This window comes from Sturnus vulgaris, chromosome 1 (genome assembly GCF_052056855.1).
Source record: "Sturnus vulgaris isolate bStuVul1 chromosome 1, bStuVul1.hap1, whole genome shotgun sequence".
NCBI classification, from domain to species: domain Eukaryota; kingdom Metazoa; phylum Chordata; class Aves; order Passeriformes; family Sturnidae; genus Sturnus; species Sturnus vulgaris.
The window spans coordinates 95,643,658-95,662,333 of NC_142243.1; the positions used below are offsets into that span (position 1 = coordinate 95,643,658).

The 18,676-nt window shown below is 36.4% G+C and overlaps 1 protein-coding gene across 3 annotated transcripts in view; it reads right to left on the minus strand.

Moving 5' to 3' along the window:
* Window positions 1-531: 531 nt before the first annotated feature.
* ELP2 (elongator acetyltransferase complex subunit 2) overlaps window positions 532-18,676 on the minus strand; it is a 37,766-nt gene continuing 19,621 nt past the window's right edge. For 2 of the 3 annotated variants that reach the window (XM_014875136.2, XM_088171924.1), the window contains 12 exons: window positions 16,889-17,020; window positions 16,236-16,385; window positions 13,754-13,942; window positions 11,581-11,650; window positions 9,932-10,027; window positions 9,754-9,811; window positions 6,324-6,396; window positions 5,750-5,936; window positions 4,019-4,140; window positions 3,379-3,521; window positions 2,736-2,849; window positions 532-1,795 (listed from right to left, as the gene is read on the minus strand). In XM_014875136.2, coding sequence (XP_014730622.2) covers window positions 1,639-1,795; window positions 2,736-2,849; window positions 3,379-3,521; window positions 4,019-4,140; window positions 5,750-5,936; window positions 6,324-6,396; window positions 9,754-9,811; window positions 9,932-10,027; window positions 11,581-11,650; window positions 13,754-13,942; window positions 16,236-16,385; window positions 16,889-17,020 — 1,491 coding nt within the window. In that variant the 3' untranslated portion in view covers window positions 532-1,638. The remainder of the gene's footprint in view (window positions 1,796-2,735; window positions 2,850-3,378; window positions 3,522-4,018; window positions 4,141-5,749; window positions 5,937-6,323; window positions 6,397-9,753; window positions 9,812-9,931; window positions 10,028-11,580; window positions 11,651-13,753; window positions 13,943-16,235; window positions 16,386-16,888; window positions 17,021-18,676) is intronic. The other variant, XM_088171920.1, reaches the window with a different exon arrangement.

The window sequence follows — 18,676 nt, forward strand, 5'->3', positions numbered from 1 at the left end:
ATCATACATAAAATATTAATCATGTGTTGAGGTGTCTAACCTCTAACTTAATTGAAAATTAAAAGTGTCTATTATAAACATTTAGACTTAGGAGACCAACAGACTAATCTGGTGCATTTAAAGCTGGAACAATGAATGTGATTGAGTCACCAAGTCCCACGGGTAATGTAGTGGATTACTAAATCCTCTAGTAGCTGATGCTTGTTTAATGGCAGCATTTCACGAAATAAAAGAGGGACAACTAATACGATGTTTCATTGTCACCTATACCCAGAAGTGGCCACATAACAATATGTGCTACTATTGGAAAGAATTGTACAGTATTATCATCAAATTGTAAGATACAAGATTACAATTGTTACACAGGATAAAGTCTCACTTTTGGCAGCTTTTTGAAACCTCATGAGTGATAAGTTATATCTTTCTCTTGCCAGGATATAGTTGCTTAAAAATTCCCAGACAGGTAAAATACAATATTCAAATGCTTGAATGCTAAAGCACTCGTGTAAGGAAAGCACTGGATACCACAAGTAAAATGTAGCAAATCATCTTTATTAATAAGTCTTTTTTTTATTCCCCTGTCCTCATTTTAAAGGTTTTTTTTTTTAATGGCTGAAAAACAGAACTGAAAATAAAGAGCTAAAATACAAAATCTTTCAAGGCATAAATATAAAAACTTTTCAAGGCATAAACCATAATTACTCTGAAAACAGTACAGCCCACTCTGAAAGAGCTACACTCAATCTAACTATCCAACACAGTAAAAAGTTAAACACAATTCCAGTTATCTCTGCACTGCCAGATACAGGTAGCAAGCAGTTCTGGAATAACAATTTCATTCTCAAAATTTAACCAATTTCTAAATTAGACTTTGGAACCAGATACAGACCTGCTGACATACAATGCCCAAAGGCACTGTAAGGAATGGCTGCCTCCTTTTAGCATCTCCCTAGTGATATCCATAAGCTTTTCCAGTCCAAATTGTAGAGGACAGTCCTCCAACAGTCTCAGAGGTGGCTCTTCTATCACACTATGCTCAGAGAGGGCTCACAGGGGAGACATTAGAAGATTTAAGTGGTTTCTGAGTTCAGCTTTAAGCCCCACTTGACCAAGAAGCACAAGTTCAGCCCTGCACAGCCCTGAATGTGTAATACACATTCAAAGGCAATCAGAGAAAGCTTCATGTTTAACCCTGATATCTGGCTGCACATGCCCTGAACACACACTGGCAGCACTGGCAGGCCCACCAACAGTTAAGTTTAATAGCAAGAGGAGTTTAAAAAAAATTCAGTACTCCACGTGTTATCTCAAGCACAGAAGAACCCAAGTATAACCAGCTTCCCATCTACCCTCCGAGTCACAGTAAACAAAGCTCTCTCATTATCCTCCCATGCCCTACCCCAACTCCCATCCCTCAGTTCCAGTATATTCAAACAATGCATATACTTTCTATTCCCAGAACTGCAGGATTAGAAAAATATTTGACATTTCAAACTTCCACCAAAGTTGCTTTAATAAATTACATGTCAGATATTTTACTTTCCACAGCAGAAAACAGAAAATTCAATAATCAAAGTGGCTAGAAGTTGAAATAAAATGCTGTGAATCTGTTTGGCACAAACAGGCCTGCTGTCTTTGCTAAAGAGCAAATCTGTTGATGTTGAATATTTTAACACTGTGATCGGCTCCACAACTTGCAAGCTGCAACCACTTGCTGCTGTTCTCATCGTTATGTCCAGCTCTCCCTGCATGATGTCTCCAACATAAGCGTTTCACAGCAAGAGCATGACTTTGGCTGCAACAAAAAGAAATCCATATGTAACTGCAAAATGTTAAACACAGTTGGGCATGTGAGTGTAAACGTCAACATTCATGTAATTAGGACTCTTCAGTTAACACTACCAACTGAGGAAAAACTGACTTGTGACAACCAGCAGGCATTAAGTTCTTATTAAGTAGGGTCATTAACACTAATGACATTTTATCCTCTCACTCATCAATAATTCAAACAGCTATTGATTTTCAGTTTTATCACATTAAGCTGGAGGTCAAGTATCTCAGTTACTTAGATATGCAGATTTCTGGCTTTTAGCCTGCTATTTCCTGTTATCTAGTGTCTCTTTCCCATTCACTGCAAGCACACACAGGCCAAAGTCACCATCAACTTCCATTCCTGTTACTATCAATGGCAGTGTGTGATAGAAGAACCCAGGGGAGCCCTTGAAGTGAAACATTCCAAGTCTCTCCACAGAGTCTCTCTAGCTGTCACTGCAGCAGCCCCACATATAGCCTGTCATTCCTTTGGTTTCTGCTGGAAGCTGCTCTCGAAAGCTTGCTGTCATCCATTCCAAAATGTTTTGCTGATGTACACAGTGATCCTTTCCAGTCTCTCTTCAGTGTTTTCTATCATCATATTTATGACTAAAGGTAAAGCTTTTTTTTAAGTAGGGCCAACAAAGGGTAATACTTCTCAAACCATTTGCATAGCTTTTGGTTTTTGTTTGCATTTGTTGGGAGGTTTTTTTAATACATCTAAATAACCAATATTGTTATTTCTGGGTTTTGCTTCAAGACATCTTTAGACTTTCAAGGATCAAATTTTTCCTAAAAGAATAACAACTTTTGGCATAGAAGTAACCTAGATTCATATATTTTATACTATAAGAACAGAACTCCAGCACTTTTAATCTGAAGAATAATATTCCATTGCTCCTAAATGACTTCAAAAGACATACCTGTTAGCTATCTCAACACTTGTGGTCCAGTCAGCCAGTGCTGGTTCTTTCCCACTTTGCTTCCATGTGTACAAGCTAATCTTCCCATTTTCTAAGCCTACTGCAATGATGTATCTATCAAGAGAATAATTACATTCATTTCATTAGAAATTACAGTAGACAGCTCAGTGAGGTCAGTTCTAATGTAGGATAGAAAGAACTAGCACTTAAGCACTGTTGTTGCACCTTGCCCTTCAAATCAGTATTTACTTTTCCATGAAAACAATTAACACATCAAAGCTGCTTCACAAAAAAAATAAGCAAATCTACATACATTTGGTTATGAAAAAAAAAAAAGGAGGTTATCATACAACATCAGATCAGGCAATATTGTTGGAAGAATTAATGTGTTTCAAGTGTGTTCATGCATCTTTCCCTCCCCTCTCCCACTTTCATTTTTCTCTACAGTGCTTGGAGAAGTCACCATATACCTGAAAAGGGGGCTAAGAAAGAAAAAAAGAAGAGGTCATTCTGTTAAAGACTGGTCAAAATAATTGACAGGTAGATTTTGGGAGCTGTTTAGCCACAGGAAACTAGTTGACTAAAGGGATAAATACTAATTGCATATTAAACACAAAAAGACATTACAGAAAACCAGCAATACCTTCCATCAGGAGTAAGCACACGGCTGATACCAACAGCAGTCACAGAATCTCCAGCATCCAGCACTGTTGAACAAGGCTTGATTGAATCCAGCTCATTCCCTTCAGTAATCACTGACAAATCACACTGGCCCCAGATAATGACCTGTAAGAAAAAGAGTCAGCTATGAACTTCCACTTTCATCTTCTTGCAAATGCACGTACCAAAACATAAGAAATAACTTAATTAAAATAATTCCAGGCCACAGTGGATGACCCTAAAAATGGTAAAAAAAAATCTCTACCTACAAAGATTCAACTTTGTAGGCAATCTGTCAGATTTCATTAAAGTTACTGACAACAAAACCAGATTCTGTTATGAAAGTTAAAGAAAAACTTGAGACCCATAGAATTATGTGACATATGCTTGTCTTGCTGCATGAAAAAAGAAGGGAGAATGTCCAACTGGCAGCCCACAGTCTTGTATATACATATTCAAGCACTTTATTTAGCTTATGAAAGTATCACCGATTTCTGTGCTAATACATGCAAAGAGATTTTTGTGTATTTATAAAATAGGGGCTCATTAGAACACCATGTTTGTTATTCTAAAAGATGTTTAAAATAACTCTGGATTTTCTACATTCCTTTAACATTAATTACCTTTTTGTCCCGACTACCAGTAATAAAATACTTGCTATCTGGTGTCCAATCACAGGACCAAATGATTCGACTGTGAACAGCTGTATTTTTATCTGTGTATGCACAGCAAGTGAAGACTGGTCCTGGAATAAAACATGTAGAGGAAAAGCCTTGTTCAACTACTTTACACATTAAAAGTGATTGTTACTGTTACTTAACTCTATGTCAGAACTCCAAGAATACTTGGACATTATTCCACGCATCTTTAAAACAACTGGGAATACTTAGGACTACATGAATATTTTTTTCCAGCATTTACCACAGTGATAACTAGCACCTCTTCAAGACCATATCAGTAAGCCCTTATAGCCCTAAAATAGTAGGAACAGTTCAATCTTTTAAATGCCTTTCTTTTTCAGAAGAATATAAGTCCAAGTGTAACATCTTCAGGTTATTTCTATGAAGTTCTCTTAAGAACACTGACTTCAGATGTTTTTGAATAACGCAACATTTACCATGTGCTCATGCTTCCCCAGTAATTTCACTAAAGCTCCTATTTACCAGTAAAGCCCCAACTGCTCCAATCATAATGGTCCAATTGTAAAGATTAATGTGTTCCCAAAGAGACAAGCTTGTATTCAGCATGTATACAATCAGGCACTACATCTGATCAGCAGATCAGTAAATGGGAATGCTTTTCCTAAGTAGAAAAGGTTGTCATTTTGGAGCATAGACTTTGAATAACCACTTCTTGGGATGCCAATAGCAGCAGTTTTGCTTTACACTGATAATGATGTTATTTGTAGACAGAAGGGTTATTGATGAACAGATAAAAAGAGGATTTCCTCTACTTGCTATGAGTATTCATGATTCTTATCCTGAACCATTGTGTAACTACTGTGGACAATATGCCAGGCTTTAGAATAGAAGTCTGAATAGAACAGAAATTCAAGCCAGGATACAACTGGACACTGTCTGAAGGGGCCAAAACTCACTGCCAAGTCTCCAGGAACATTCTATAGAGCCCAGCAGTGTTTATATGCTATTAAGCCAAGAGCGCAATGATAATCGCTTTCAGCGCAGGCATCTGTTCTAGGATTCTATTAAAGTGCTCAATAGCAATCTCCTCATGATTTTGCAAGGCTCAAAGTCTTAATGAGAAAGTCAAACGGAATCCTTACTATCAGCTCTTTTTCCAGACATAGCCAGCCCTAGTCAAATTAATCAATTGTGTAGGATTATCAGAAAGCCACACCAAAGACAGATATTAACCCTGTCAAGAGTCTCAAAGTGTCATGCCATGCAAGCAGGGACATGGCAGCCTATGCAGGATATGGGTGCAGCACTGAACCTTCCAGCTATGCCTGCACAGAACTAACTCTGTGATGAAGGCTCTCCTTGACAGAATGCCAATCTGAAGTTCAGCTTGTATACTTGATTTCAGTAAGTCAAACGTACAATCACATGCAGAAGGCACGAGGACTAGCAGACTTCATTACATCCATCAATTAAACACCATCTAAAGCCTGATTATACTCTTCTCTGTATTTTAATTTCCTTTCTTTCTATCTTTTCACACATTAATTGCATTTCTTAAATCCACAAGAGCCTACAACACTAATAATTCTTCAGAGTTGTAAGCAAAATGTCCATTAAAATATTTTATCCATTCCCTTTCAGATATTTTGCAGCCAAAAATACTGAACATACTACCCAGTCTACAAATGTGTATATCCACTTCACGTATCTTACCTGACTCTGAAGAACCCTGTTTCCTCCACAGTGACCAATTCCTGTCTCTAGAAACAGCTAGCAAAAAACTGTCATCAGGAGAAAACGCCAGCTGAGTAACAGTCAGATTGTGAAAAGACAAACTCTGCAGTTTCTTCCAAGAAGTAGTGCTCCACAAAATAACTGCTGCATGTTCTTTTTTGGAAGCCTATATGGATGGAAAAAAATATCAGTGCGAATTAATGAGAGCAAGTATAAAAGTCACACCTTTCAAAGTACTAGACAGCTTGTTTTAAGGCATGCAATCAAGTAAGACACAGCTTTCTTCTAGGAAGTTTCATCATTGTTTCCTTACTCTCTTCTAATACTGACAATATATCTATAAGAAAACATTTCAGATCTGTATTTTTTAGAATTTGTCTTACTAATATCTTCAAATGAATCATACACAATTTAAGAATAATAACTTATTGGCAATCCACCGTCATCTTTGGAAGGCAACTGTCACACAAAATCCCTCACGTTTTGGAAAGAGAATTCAGCCCTAGAAATCAGATAGCACTTTTCACTAGGTGGTGCTAGAATCTTTTCTTACCTTACATGCTGAGGCAATTACAGTGTTTGAATTATTGCAAGCAACACAAAAAATTTCATATCCATGTCCATATCTGAAATACACGTGAAAATAAATTTAACACATCACAGTAATTTTTGCAGTATGTATTAAAGTTGTTATATTAATTTAAATCCCTTTTCAAAAATGAAAGGCACCTGCCAGGAACTTCTCACCACTGTTTCAGTATTACATCCCAAATAATTTGTTCAGCTTTCATTTTAAACATCTGCACAAATTCTTCTAGCCTTTCTAGCCTTCTCCAGAAATGCATTTTTTTTAATCAACCTTTGCATGAGTTCTGATGAAATCCAAGCTCGCATATCCAGACTGGTATTTAACTAATAAGTAGAAATTCCATACAGACTAACACAAATTAAAATCAGTCACAAAAAAATTGGAAGTAAAGCAAAATTAGAGATGCAACCTATAAACAGTAGACAAGTACCAGCTCAATACCATCTGGGTGGGGTTGTTTCCTATGATTCTCCCAGTTCTGAAGAGATGGACAGTTCTCTTTATAAACTCCTTCGGTCAGCAGTGTTAGCTTCTTACATGGGACTGATGTTCATGGGATTTCACTTGCAGCCAGATCAGCCACCTACTTAAATGACAGATTACTGTCTGGATCTGTTGAACTGAGTTTGAAGCATCATTGCTAGACATATCCTATCAACAGACTGCCAAAGTCATGTCTGAAAACTAGGAATGCACTGGCTTTTATGAAATGTAACTGTGCCTGGACCATTTAACAGGGAAAGGGACTGGTGTGTACCCCCAATTGAAATGTTAAGTTGCCAATTTGTGTGTATCTTATAATGAGGAAGGTACTACTGCATGTCTTACTCTTAATTCGCCACCAGCAGTTTTATCATAAAGCTTACTTTAAAGCACATTTCTGGAGACAGTTTTGTAGTAAAATCCACGTCAAGTCAATTTTCTAAAACTAAAAAACATTTATTGCATCAAAAGTATAAATTTCCTGAAATTCAATGACAGGAGAATAACCTGTGAAACAAATCCGCAATTGCTCTGGTTTTAATCTCCTAAAAGTAGTATTGAAGAGCAGTTGATGAAAACATTTCAAGCTTCTGCATGCAATGCTTCTTTTGATAATGGAAGTACCAAAATGTAACCATTCTTATTAAATTAACAGAAAACATAAAATATTGTATCTTGCAAAGTTACTTGAGGAGGATTATCCTAAGTCAGACCAGAAGCTCTACAGCCCGTTGCTGTTTCCCGTAAAGAGAATTAAGCTATTGGCAACAGGAGATGCTGTTTAAAAAGAGTGCAGATGAGCCTTGACAGCATAGGAACTACAGTCCCATCCTCTGATCCCATAAATCTAAATCCCAGATTTCATCCCATGAAATCTGATTTCTTCACTACATAGTACACAACCAAATAAAGGTTCACAATGGAGAGAAGTAACAGCATGAATGAGTAACGAAATTATATTTTCAACCACAGGCAATTTTGTCTCAGTGTTATACAATTCATAGCATTCTTTTAATGCACAGGTGGACTGACTGGACTTTCAAGTGTCCAGACAAATGAATACCGTAATTTTCTAGTGTCAAAAAGGATCTCTTCCAATTTCCAAGTGTATTACATGAAATGTATATATATATAAATATATATATTTATGTCAACACTCAAGTTTTAATCTCAGCATGCTGCATATGAACTATGATAATTTTCCAAGGGGATAACGATTAGCATATTCTCACAAGATTTACCATATTTTAAAGTTATTATATTATGTAAAAAAATCAGCAAGTTCTTCATACTAAAACCTCTTTAAGCAAACACTTTGCAAAACCCAACACTAATCCTTCAAAATTTGGTGTCAAGTTAGAGCTAGGAATACACAAATGTCAATGACAAACAAGCTATTTTTAGCAAGTCAGTGCCTCACACTGTTCTGCTGCTGCTATGGCAACTTGAAATCTACATTATGCGATTTCATGTTACTTCTTTCAAGATTACTCTGAGCAAAAAATCTGAAAGTCTATGAATGCTTTACATCTTGTTGCTCTTGCATAAAATAATCTATATCATTAGCTGTGTCTCTAAAAAGAGAAAAAATTGCTCAGATAAAAGTCATCTGAAGACTGTCATAAAACAGAGCTATTTTAATGAATGCAGGATATAAAGGCAGAGAGGCAGTACTTCCATAGCAGAGTATAAAATATTAATGTCCCACTAGACTTTGTGAAATGTCAAAGGCAAATGAAGATGAATTTTGGCCTTGGCTCCTTTTCACTACTTAAACATCCCTTATCAATCTACTTATGTGAGTGCACTAGGAGCCATAGAATGCACAGAAGAAACAGTTAAATTAACAGTTAGAAACTACAAAATGTGCAGGTATGATCTAACATCCACTGGCTTTCCTCTTAAAATCATTTTTGAGTACAAACACAGTAACAGTTTAAAAGCATTCAATGCAGATTTATTGCCCAATTAAAGGCAAAGATGAGCTCCCACAGAACTTCCCCCTTGGTCAAATGAAAGCAAGCTGCACAGTGTTTTCCCAAAGCTTTTTATTTCCTCCCTCACAGAATTCGTAATGTATAGAGATGACTGTAACCATCAGCAAAGGCTCAACTTTCTTCTTGTTTCAGTCTGAGGCCTCTTTCAGAAGATTCAGATAAATAAAGCCACAAGGGATTGAGATTATTCAATTTCTTTGTGCTATACTTTGATACTAAAACTTTGAAGACTGTCAAAGTATAGCTTCATGTGACTGGGATCCCTAGGGAACAAATCAGGTGACAACATTCATATGAAAATTGTTATGAATTTCAGAAAAGGAAGAAAACACAGCTTAATGATTCTAAAACCCTGCAACCTCAAAGCAATTATCGTGACTATGTAGCTCCATTATCCTTGCAACTGACAACCACTCTGTCAGCATTCAATACCCAAACTGGGTTTGTAACCATCTTACTCAACATTTATCACTCTGCTCTACCACTAGACACACATCCTAGTTTGGCTGCTTCCTCCATCTATTGCACCTTACAATTCTGACAGGTGTTAGGGGTGAGCTCCTCCTCTGATACCTCAGCCTCTACTTCCACACCACATCCGCAAGCCTGTGCCACGAAGTGAAAAGTGGCAGAAAACTCCTTACACAGAGTGATCTTCAATATAGACAAGGTTTTAAGGAGAAACAACCAAGTAAAATAAAACTACGACACATTTGATCTAACTGCTGTTTTCTTCACTGTTTCCTAATTTTTATATTTTTATATATATATATAATTCATTTATTTCAAGAGTAATACAGCGCACACTAAGTCAAATGATATAGTAAAATAAGAAGAGTTACAAAACAGGTTAACATGTTGCAACAGCTTTCTGGAAATTTTGTAACAAATAAAAAAGGAAAAATAAAACTTACAATTTCTGAATTTCAGGCCATAAGGTATTCTGCAGCAAGTGATCCTCTGGTGGAGGTTCTAAAAAAGATTTGTACAGCCTACTCAAATTCGTTTTTTTCAAATCAGCTAAATAATGCTTTAAGTTTATATCAAATGAACCTCATTCTCTATTTCCTACAACAGAAATTATTCTCATACCTGTAAGGATCAAGGGCTGAAAATAAATCTCTGGATACTGATTTGAAATGGTATTAAATGATTCTTCATCCTCATCTGGTTGAACAGCCATATCTCCTATTAAAGTAAGAACTTCATTAGCTAGAGAACATGCTTGAAAGGAGGGAAAATACATAGACTTATACAAGTAAAAAAATCTATATTTTTTACAAGCAATTTAAACTAAGTTTCTCTGCTTGCAGAGTTACAATAATATGAGTACTAGAATCTAGTTATTCTAATGCATATGAGAATGAGAAGACTTTAAAAAAAAGATAATCTAACCTTCATTTTGAAACTGACCTCTCTCCATCAGCACAATCTTTTTGAGATTCCTAAAAAGAATTTCAGTGAGCAAAGCACTCAGAGTTCAACCTGTGTTTCCTCAATGTTAAAGCTTTCCTTCTGTATTTGAAAAAGTTGAAAACAAAAATTTGTGATGTAAGTGAGGAGTTCCTAAATTTGATGTAGATCACCAAATGAAAACCCATATTTGAGCAAGTATATATACAACTTGCAAACTTCAGCGAAACTGCTGAGGGCTCAGTCCTTAGCTTTAGTCAAAAGTACCAGAGGTAACTGAAACTAGTTAATTGTAAGTTAAAATTCAACTTGTCCTTCATTGTGAATGCATTAAGAAAAAGGTACATAGACAGGGAACAGTTCCTCTCAGACAGAATCTGCCTTTTTGCCAAATATACATCTCAAGCACAGCGTTTTCAAAAAGAGGGTACAGAAAAAGCAAAGCAAAGACTATCTTCTCATTCATCCCATCTTTACACTCTTTGAAAATGAAATGAGTAACACTCATCTGAGACCACTATCCGACCATTGCTCACCATGAAGATTGCTCTGCAGAGTAAGCAAGAACATGTCTGTGGTGTTTTACCCTAAGCCATCAATGCTGACAGCACTGTGTGAGCAGTGGTGGATGATGCAGGAAGGTTCTATTCATGGTGCTGCTTCTGGTTGGGCCACATGAAATCAATGGAAATTAGTTATTCTGTGTGTGGCAATAATCCAGAAGGAAGTTTTGTTCCCTCTCTCATTGAAAGAACTCATGAGAAAGCAGGGGGAAAAAGCTTTGTCAAAATATATTTTACAAGTTATTTCAAGAACAACAAAGTTGGTTTTTCTCTCACAAACGATTTAGGAAAATTTGGCTTACTGCCATTGAAGACCCTGGAGACAAAGCTTATTACCTTCTGATAAAGTTTTAAACAGAGAAAAAACAGATCTGACCTAATTTTACATTCCACTATAATGCATTTTTACCAGAGACTTTATGAAAAAAACAGACCACTAGTCTCATTCCCAGTCTCAGGAAAATACTTTTTATCATTCTAGGGAGATGTCTGTCTGTCCTTCCTTGTTCCCCCACAATGTAATCTCCACTGCCTCTCCAACATATTAGTTACTGTTGGCTAACTAATTCTTCCTTATTTGTGTTTTCCCTTTTAAGCACCATGTTTAGGTGCTAGCAAAGAAATAAACACTTTGCATGATTTTATTTCTAGATTCTGAATTTGCAGTCAAGCCTACACTTACAGGCCTAATATGTACACTAAAACAATCCCTTAAATAAAGTTCCCACATGAAACACCACAATCATTATTTCTCACTAGCAATACCTTCAAAAACAGCTTTATTGGATAATCCCAAAGCTGGCACAGTTGCACCTTCTGGAAGATCAGATGACTGCTGAATTAAAGAAAGAAAAAAAAAAGTTACACACAGATTGTTATGCAGGCTTGGATATCAAAGGCGACAGCTTAAGGAATCCCAAAGAGTTTCTAGAGTTACTTTCCTAGAGAAGTGAAGGGGGTGCTTTGGAAAACTCTTGTCCAGAACATACCCTGGACAACATAAAAAACAGTATTCTGGCAGAAAGGATTGGAAAAAAAAGAAAAAAGAAAAAGAAAAACCAACAACAAAAAAGTGCTTTTCTAAGGCCCCAGCTTAAGGATTTTCTTCAATGCTAATTGCAGGTTTTCTTCCACAATTATATTTATTTTAGCACATACATGACAATTAATCTATTAACTGAGAGCACTGCAGTTTTTAACACAATAGAACTGGGAAATCGTTGTTCTGAAGTGAAATAATAAAGCAGCATTTTGGAAAAGAGAACAGAGGGTGACTGCCTGTGACCACAACCTGAAATGCAACTCAGTAAGTAGCAGAGAGATGCGGCTGGAATACGTGTCTGTTTAAAGCAGCACAAGGGAAAGACAAATCATCAGACAGAAAATAGTTCCATAATGATATAGGGAAAAGAGTAAAAATTTAGAAAGTGAACTTGGGGACCTTTGCCTAGAGATAAAAAAAGATTTAATAGCTGTAAACCCACTTCCTTATAGTATCAGGAAAGTTCAAAGAAAGACTGTTTTACAGAATAAATATTTTAGGTGACAGCTTAAAATGTATTTAAATGCTCATAATTACATAAGAAAATGTATCAGAGACCCAGACAAGCATAAGGCCTGTAAAACAAAAATGCTTCCTCATTACAACCCAAAGTAAAATACAATCCTATGGATTTGAACTGCATATAATCCTATTCAACCCTTTTTGAATATAAAGCTGTTTTTCGGTTTCAGGTATTTTTTTGCAGAAGGCATTTAAGCCAAATTATAAAATAGCTTCCCCACTTTATTGATAGAAAAGCTTTCACAGAAAACAATTTTAAGAAAGCTATTTAAAAGCAGCTGTATAATTAGCACTCATAAAGCTGTCCTCTTTAACCAAAGCCCATGTGAAACACTTTCTGATAGTAATCAAAAAACAGCACACAGAGGAAAAGCCAATAAGAAAAGTCTACATAAAGTAAAATAATGTCATCTGCCAACCTTATAAAAGCACAACGTTATTTGTTCAATGGTCATTAATGTAAATGCTTACGAAGTCTTGTGGAATTAAAGCACTAAAGAGCTACTTATGTAACTCCTTGCTATCAAAAATTATTCTATTTCTATCCCAGATATTTCAACTGTTAAATTAAATGGAAAGGCTGATCCATCTCTGAGAAACTGCACAGAAAACCCTGCTTTTGAGTAAGATATCCAAAAAGCATGCAAGGCACTGTAAAGAGGTAACTATCTTGAATGAGGTCTGCTCTACAAAATGCAGACAAAATCAGAATTAGACTTTAATGCAAATGGGGAGCAAACAAAGCAAGGACATAGCCACAACGAAGGATAGCAACTCCATATCCATACAGGACAGCTGGCATACCCACAACTAAGAACTAGAATGTAAAGGCCTCAAGAAAATTTCCAAGTGCCAAGAGAAAATAAAGCATGAGCAAACACATATTTATAAATATTTGTACATAAGAACTAAAAATAGTGCCAAAAGCTTTATGCTATTTCCAAGCATACAATTAAAAAAATTAGTAATACCAACACATAACCACACAACAATCAGATCTAGACAAGACTACTACACCCTTAAATTAATGGGAAACATGTTAATAGGCTTCATTGTTTGCTTAATCCCCAAGTGTGTACAGCGGTCTACTTTGGTTTGGGTTACTTAAAATTTACCCACACTCTTTTCAATCTGCTGACACAAGGTCTCGTTTGGTTTCAAATAGAACCTGTTTCATATGATAAGACCATAAAAATACATATGAAACAACACACATGGAAGCAAGCAGAAGGGAAAGGAAAAACAAGGTTACAGTTTCAGTAGGACTAAAAGAATTTTTACAAAGTTTAGTGCAATCTGACATTTTCTGAAGCATTGAACTTATTCTACATCTAAGAGGGTTCTCTTTGTTAAGCATTGCTTTAGTATACTTACATGGGAGCAGAGTTTCTCCATTGGAATACCAGTGATGTTACTGAAATTTTCTATAAAATTCTTGGGAGCACGAAAAACTCGAAGCACTTTTTCATCTGCTCCTGACACAAACTCAAACCGGCCAATCATTGCCAGGCAGCGCAGGTCATACCCATGTACTTGAGGCCTGGCAATTTCATGCCAGGTTACCTAAAAATGAGCAGACACACAGCTAAAACACAATTCTTAAGCAGAGGAGCAGCACAATTTAAAGTTCCAAATACGCACCACTACTTTACTTGCTGAATTTATTAACCTAAAGCAAAGTTAAGAGCAACCTTCTACTGATGTGCATAAAACTGGTGCTCACATACATCAATTGAATCTTCTTTTTCCATCAAACCATTCCTGTAATTAGTAAACTGTGTCCCTGCACAGATGTGTTTAAGGCACTTACTGTGACTTCTTTATGCTAGGCAGTCAGTAATAGAACATAATTTGCCTAAGCAAAAAGAGGTTTGTATCCTACTACTTTCAAGACTGTAGGTCTGAAAGACCTAAGAAAGGTAGTGATAATTACCTTGCTTCCTTTATCTGTCTTTCACAAAAAGCAGTAGCACTGCTGTCAGCAGGGTACAGGTTCCTACTTCCCTCTTTTCTTTAAATACTTAATTCAAGTGACACCATTTAATAGAAGCTTTACAAAAAACTGACAAAAACCTATAACAGATTCTTGCAAAAATAATCTGGAAAGTCTGGATAATTGTAGAAGTGTTTTCTTTTTTCCCACTTTCCTTATATATTCTATCCACTATTCAAGTGTTAATCCAAGTAAACAAGAATTAACAATAAACCAAAACAGAGAGACAAGCTAGTTTTATAGTCATACTAAACAAAGAATATTAGCAAAAAAAGATATTATTTTAATTACTTTTCTAAAAAAACTGACTTACTCTACACATGAGAAAAATGACTCTTCAAAAGAAAAACATTTATTTTCCAGCAAATGCTCTTTCAGGAAGAGATTTTTCCTAAGTGTCATTTGCTACTTCACCTAGATGATACTTCAGTTGGAAAAATCCAGCGTGTACTGTTGAGTTAAAAGCTAGAAGAACCAGAATTAATTGAAATAACTACTTCAGTATTCCAATGCCTGTAGCCAAGACTAGATATCATATGAATACAAGCAAAGGCATTGTATTGACTGTAAACTGCACATATCACGCTAAAAATTCGATTGAGTTTTGAACGTTGAAGTTTCCAATGGGACCTGAAAGGAAATTAGAGACATCCTACAAAACATCCTAATTTCACAAGGGCTTGACTATTTTTCAGTGAGGAAAAAAGCATTCATTCTTTAAAAAAAAAAAAAAAAATCAAATAGTGCAACAAGTCCTTCTTCTCTCAGAAGACAGGATTGAAATTTAGCAAGCAGCATACATAATAAAGAGTGGTATTTCAGCAGGTCACAGAGAAAGTGATATTGACTATTCTTGAATGCTGTCAACTGACATTACATGCTAGCCCTGAACTTTGTTTCAATATATTTAATGTACCCTCATGAGTGGAAATGAAGGTAAAAAGCAGGGAAGGAAACTGGAAATGTCCTTCCTATAACACAAGGCAAAATGTAGCTCTTGAACAAACTGGGATTGCCACCAATCCTGTGTGGCCTGATGCCAAATTCACTCTCTCAAAAACAGACCTCTTGTGCTGGTCTGCATTACAGAAGCTTTGATAAGACAGCTATAATAGCCTCCCCCAATTATGGCACAGGGCCTTATATGACTACAGTCAGTCTAGTTTCTGACAGTTTCCTGAATGGAGCATTGGTACTGTTCTGCCAGAAAAGGTTGTATTTGCAGAGGGGAGAATGCATGAGAAACAAGAAACAGGAACTTCTGCATTCCTAGACAGACTTCCCCCCAGCTCAATGCAGGAGGAGTGAGCAAGCAGTTGTGTGGTCCTTAGTTACTGGCTGGGGGTTAGAACAGGACAGGTACAGCTGCACTTATGTAGTTCAGATAATCATTCTAGTAAAACAAAGTCATTACCAAATTAATGTAAAAAAATACAGTACGAACTTTATTTAGATTATGTTACTGTAAAAAAGCACAACCAAATTTGAGTTTCTTTATTGTTACCCACAGCAGTGTAGTCAATTGTTAAACACTGCAATAGGTGGTTATTAGTACCAGTCATGTATTCCTCCTTCTGAATTATTGCAGAGCATGTTTTCCAAGACTCTGGGAGAACACTAACTGAAGGCAATCTGGACATGGATTCAGGATTGAACTGCAATCATACTGTGTGATTGCAAAAACTCTGCCACTAATATTTTTAAAGTGAAAGCAGCACACACTTTATGACCAAACCAAGCAGTTTTAAACAGATCATCACTTATGGAACTCTTAAGGTTTGAGTTATATTCAGACAACTCATTCCAAACTCAGGACCAACTAAGTCCCCTTAACCACACTCACAAAATCTTTGAAGATCATACCTCTGTCTCTTCCTTCCTTTTCCATGGAGCAAAGAGTCTCGTAGTTTGATCAGAGCCCACACTGATGATAAACTCTCCTTCTGGATCCCACTTTACATCCTCTACACTGTTAAAATGTCCTGAAATCACAACTTCTGGACTCCATTCTTTCTATTAAAAGAGTTCCACAAAGAAGTAAGGAGTTTTTCATTTGACTGATTGGCACATTCTAAGCAAAATAAAATTGTCTAATGTGTATAGGCACATACAATAATGTGCTTATAAGAAAGTAAGAAAAATACATTTGTAAACAGCAAACTATTAGAACTCAAGAGAGGCTGAAGAGACAAATACTGACGCATTTCTCCCATCTGAAAGAAACTTGTGTTATTTGTTCAGCTGTGAACAAAGCACAACCACAAAGGAGTTCAGCTTGTTCAACTGACTTCATGATCCCCAAAGGTAAGAAATAGGGTGTAGAGCCTGGAGGATTTCAACCTCCCTTCTATGCAGGAGTGAGACTCCTACGGAATATTATACTCATAAAAGGACAATTTCAATCACTAATTTTAAATTATACTGTTACGCTTTTCTATTAATAACAGAAATTTACCTCAAATGACTTAAAAGTACAGTTCTTTAAACTAATACTGCTAACAAAAAAAACAACATACCTTATTAACTGCAGCCTGTTTCCAAAGGTGTAGTGCCCCATGAAAAGCATGAGCAATGATCATTGAACCATCTGGACTAAACTGGCAGTCAAAAAATCCAAGAGTATTGCCACCGACTTCACCTACACGTACCTAAATTAATGAACAGAAGCGAAATATCCATGACAATGGCCTTCCATTCCTACAAAATCATTCTGACTTCATGAGATGAAAAACTACCTATAGACAAGAGTTCACATTACACACACAGATACATTTGAAGAATATTTTAATTGCAAAGTTAAGAGTGAAACGTCATGGGAATTAAACCTGCATCCCAATTGAACGGAGCCTCCCTTCACAGACATGTCAATATAGGATCCCCCAAGGGAAAGAAAACACTACATTAGATGAGATGTAAACCCAAATGTTCTGTGTTTCAGTCCAGCTTGTTGGATACTATAGCTCCTTTTGTCTGGTTACTGCTCTGTTGCATAATACAGAAAAATGACCCAAAGAGACAGTAGTTCCCAAGTACATTTTCTTCCCTACTTAATTTCCAAGATTCCCTAACATATTTTCACTTCCCTGTTTCCCCATGAACATCTGCAATTTGATCCACACTCCTGTGACATATTCTGGCCTCTGTTTTGTGCTTCTCTTCTGACTTCTCACATATGTATGCATGCATACACACAGGCCTGACAGTTGCTCTAGTGCCCTTCTCCTTTTTAAATTTTATTAAAAGATTAATAGTTACATTTTCAAGTTTTATTCAAGACATAAAACCACAATTTCTTTCAAGCTTTCAACTCCCCCATTCTTATATAGCCTCTTTTAAGATCAAAATGAAATGAACCAATGCCCCATTTTAAATGGCACTGCACTAGTAGTTCTATCTTATTAGCACTCATTCAAAACAAAATACCACTCATATTGGAGTGACTTTGATATGCCATGCTAGAGGTAGAATTCTAGTCTCACCTCTGAGCAGGGGAATGAATTTCTGAAGACATCGTGTTCATCATATCATGATGAAAGGGAGAAATTGGGATGTTCCCCTTGTGCACTTCCTCCCTGCAGGCTTCCAGCTCAGATTTCCCCCTCTTGAGGCAAAACGGATTTTTGCAGTTAAAATGTCTGATCTGACCTCGAAGTTGCACATTTGTGGTCAAACCAATACAAAGAGAACGTAAAATTAAAGAATCACAACTTGCAACAAGCTTTCATGCACAATCCATTTTTAGAAGCTTGTGAATTTAGCCACAACTATGTTACACCTAGGGACATCAAATGGCATCTCTATGTGATTGCTCTTTTATGAACTGTTTTCTATTTCAAGCAGAAAGGCATCAGAACTTTTCAATGAAAGAGAGGAAAAATTAAATAAACTACTGTAATTCTCGCTTTTTCACCCAAGAGATGAATGGAACTTTCTTTGTGAAAGGAAAGATCACAAACAATGGCTGGCACAACAAAAACAACTTCAACTGAACTACTGCAATTTGGAAAAGCAGGTCAGCTGAAAAGACATCAATCAAAGCACTAGTGAAATTTGGTTGTACTACTTGTTTATTTAGGATGATCCACATCAGAACAGCTGTCACAATACTACATGGGTGACACATGAGTATTCAGCTCAAATGGAAGAAAAACCTAATGACACAGCCAATGATCAAGTAACTGTGAGTAAAATCAGGCTTGTGAATTGCATGTCAGCTGCCCTGTAGTAACTGCTTAGGTCACATTCTCACAAGGATGAACTGCAAATAGTTCAAGAGAGTTTCTTCCTCCTCTTACCAGGAGTAC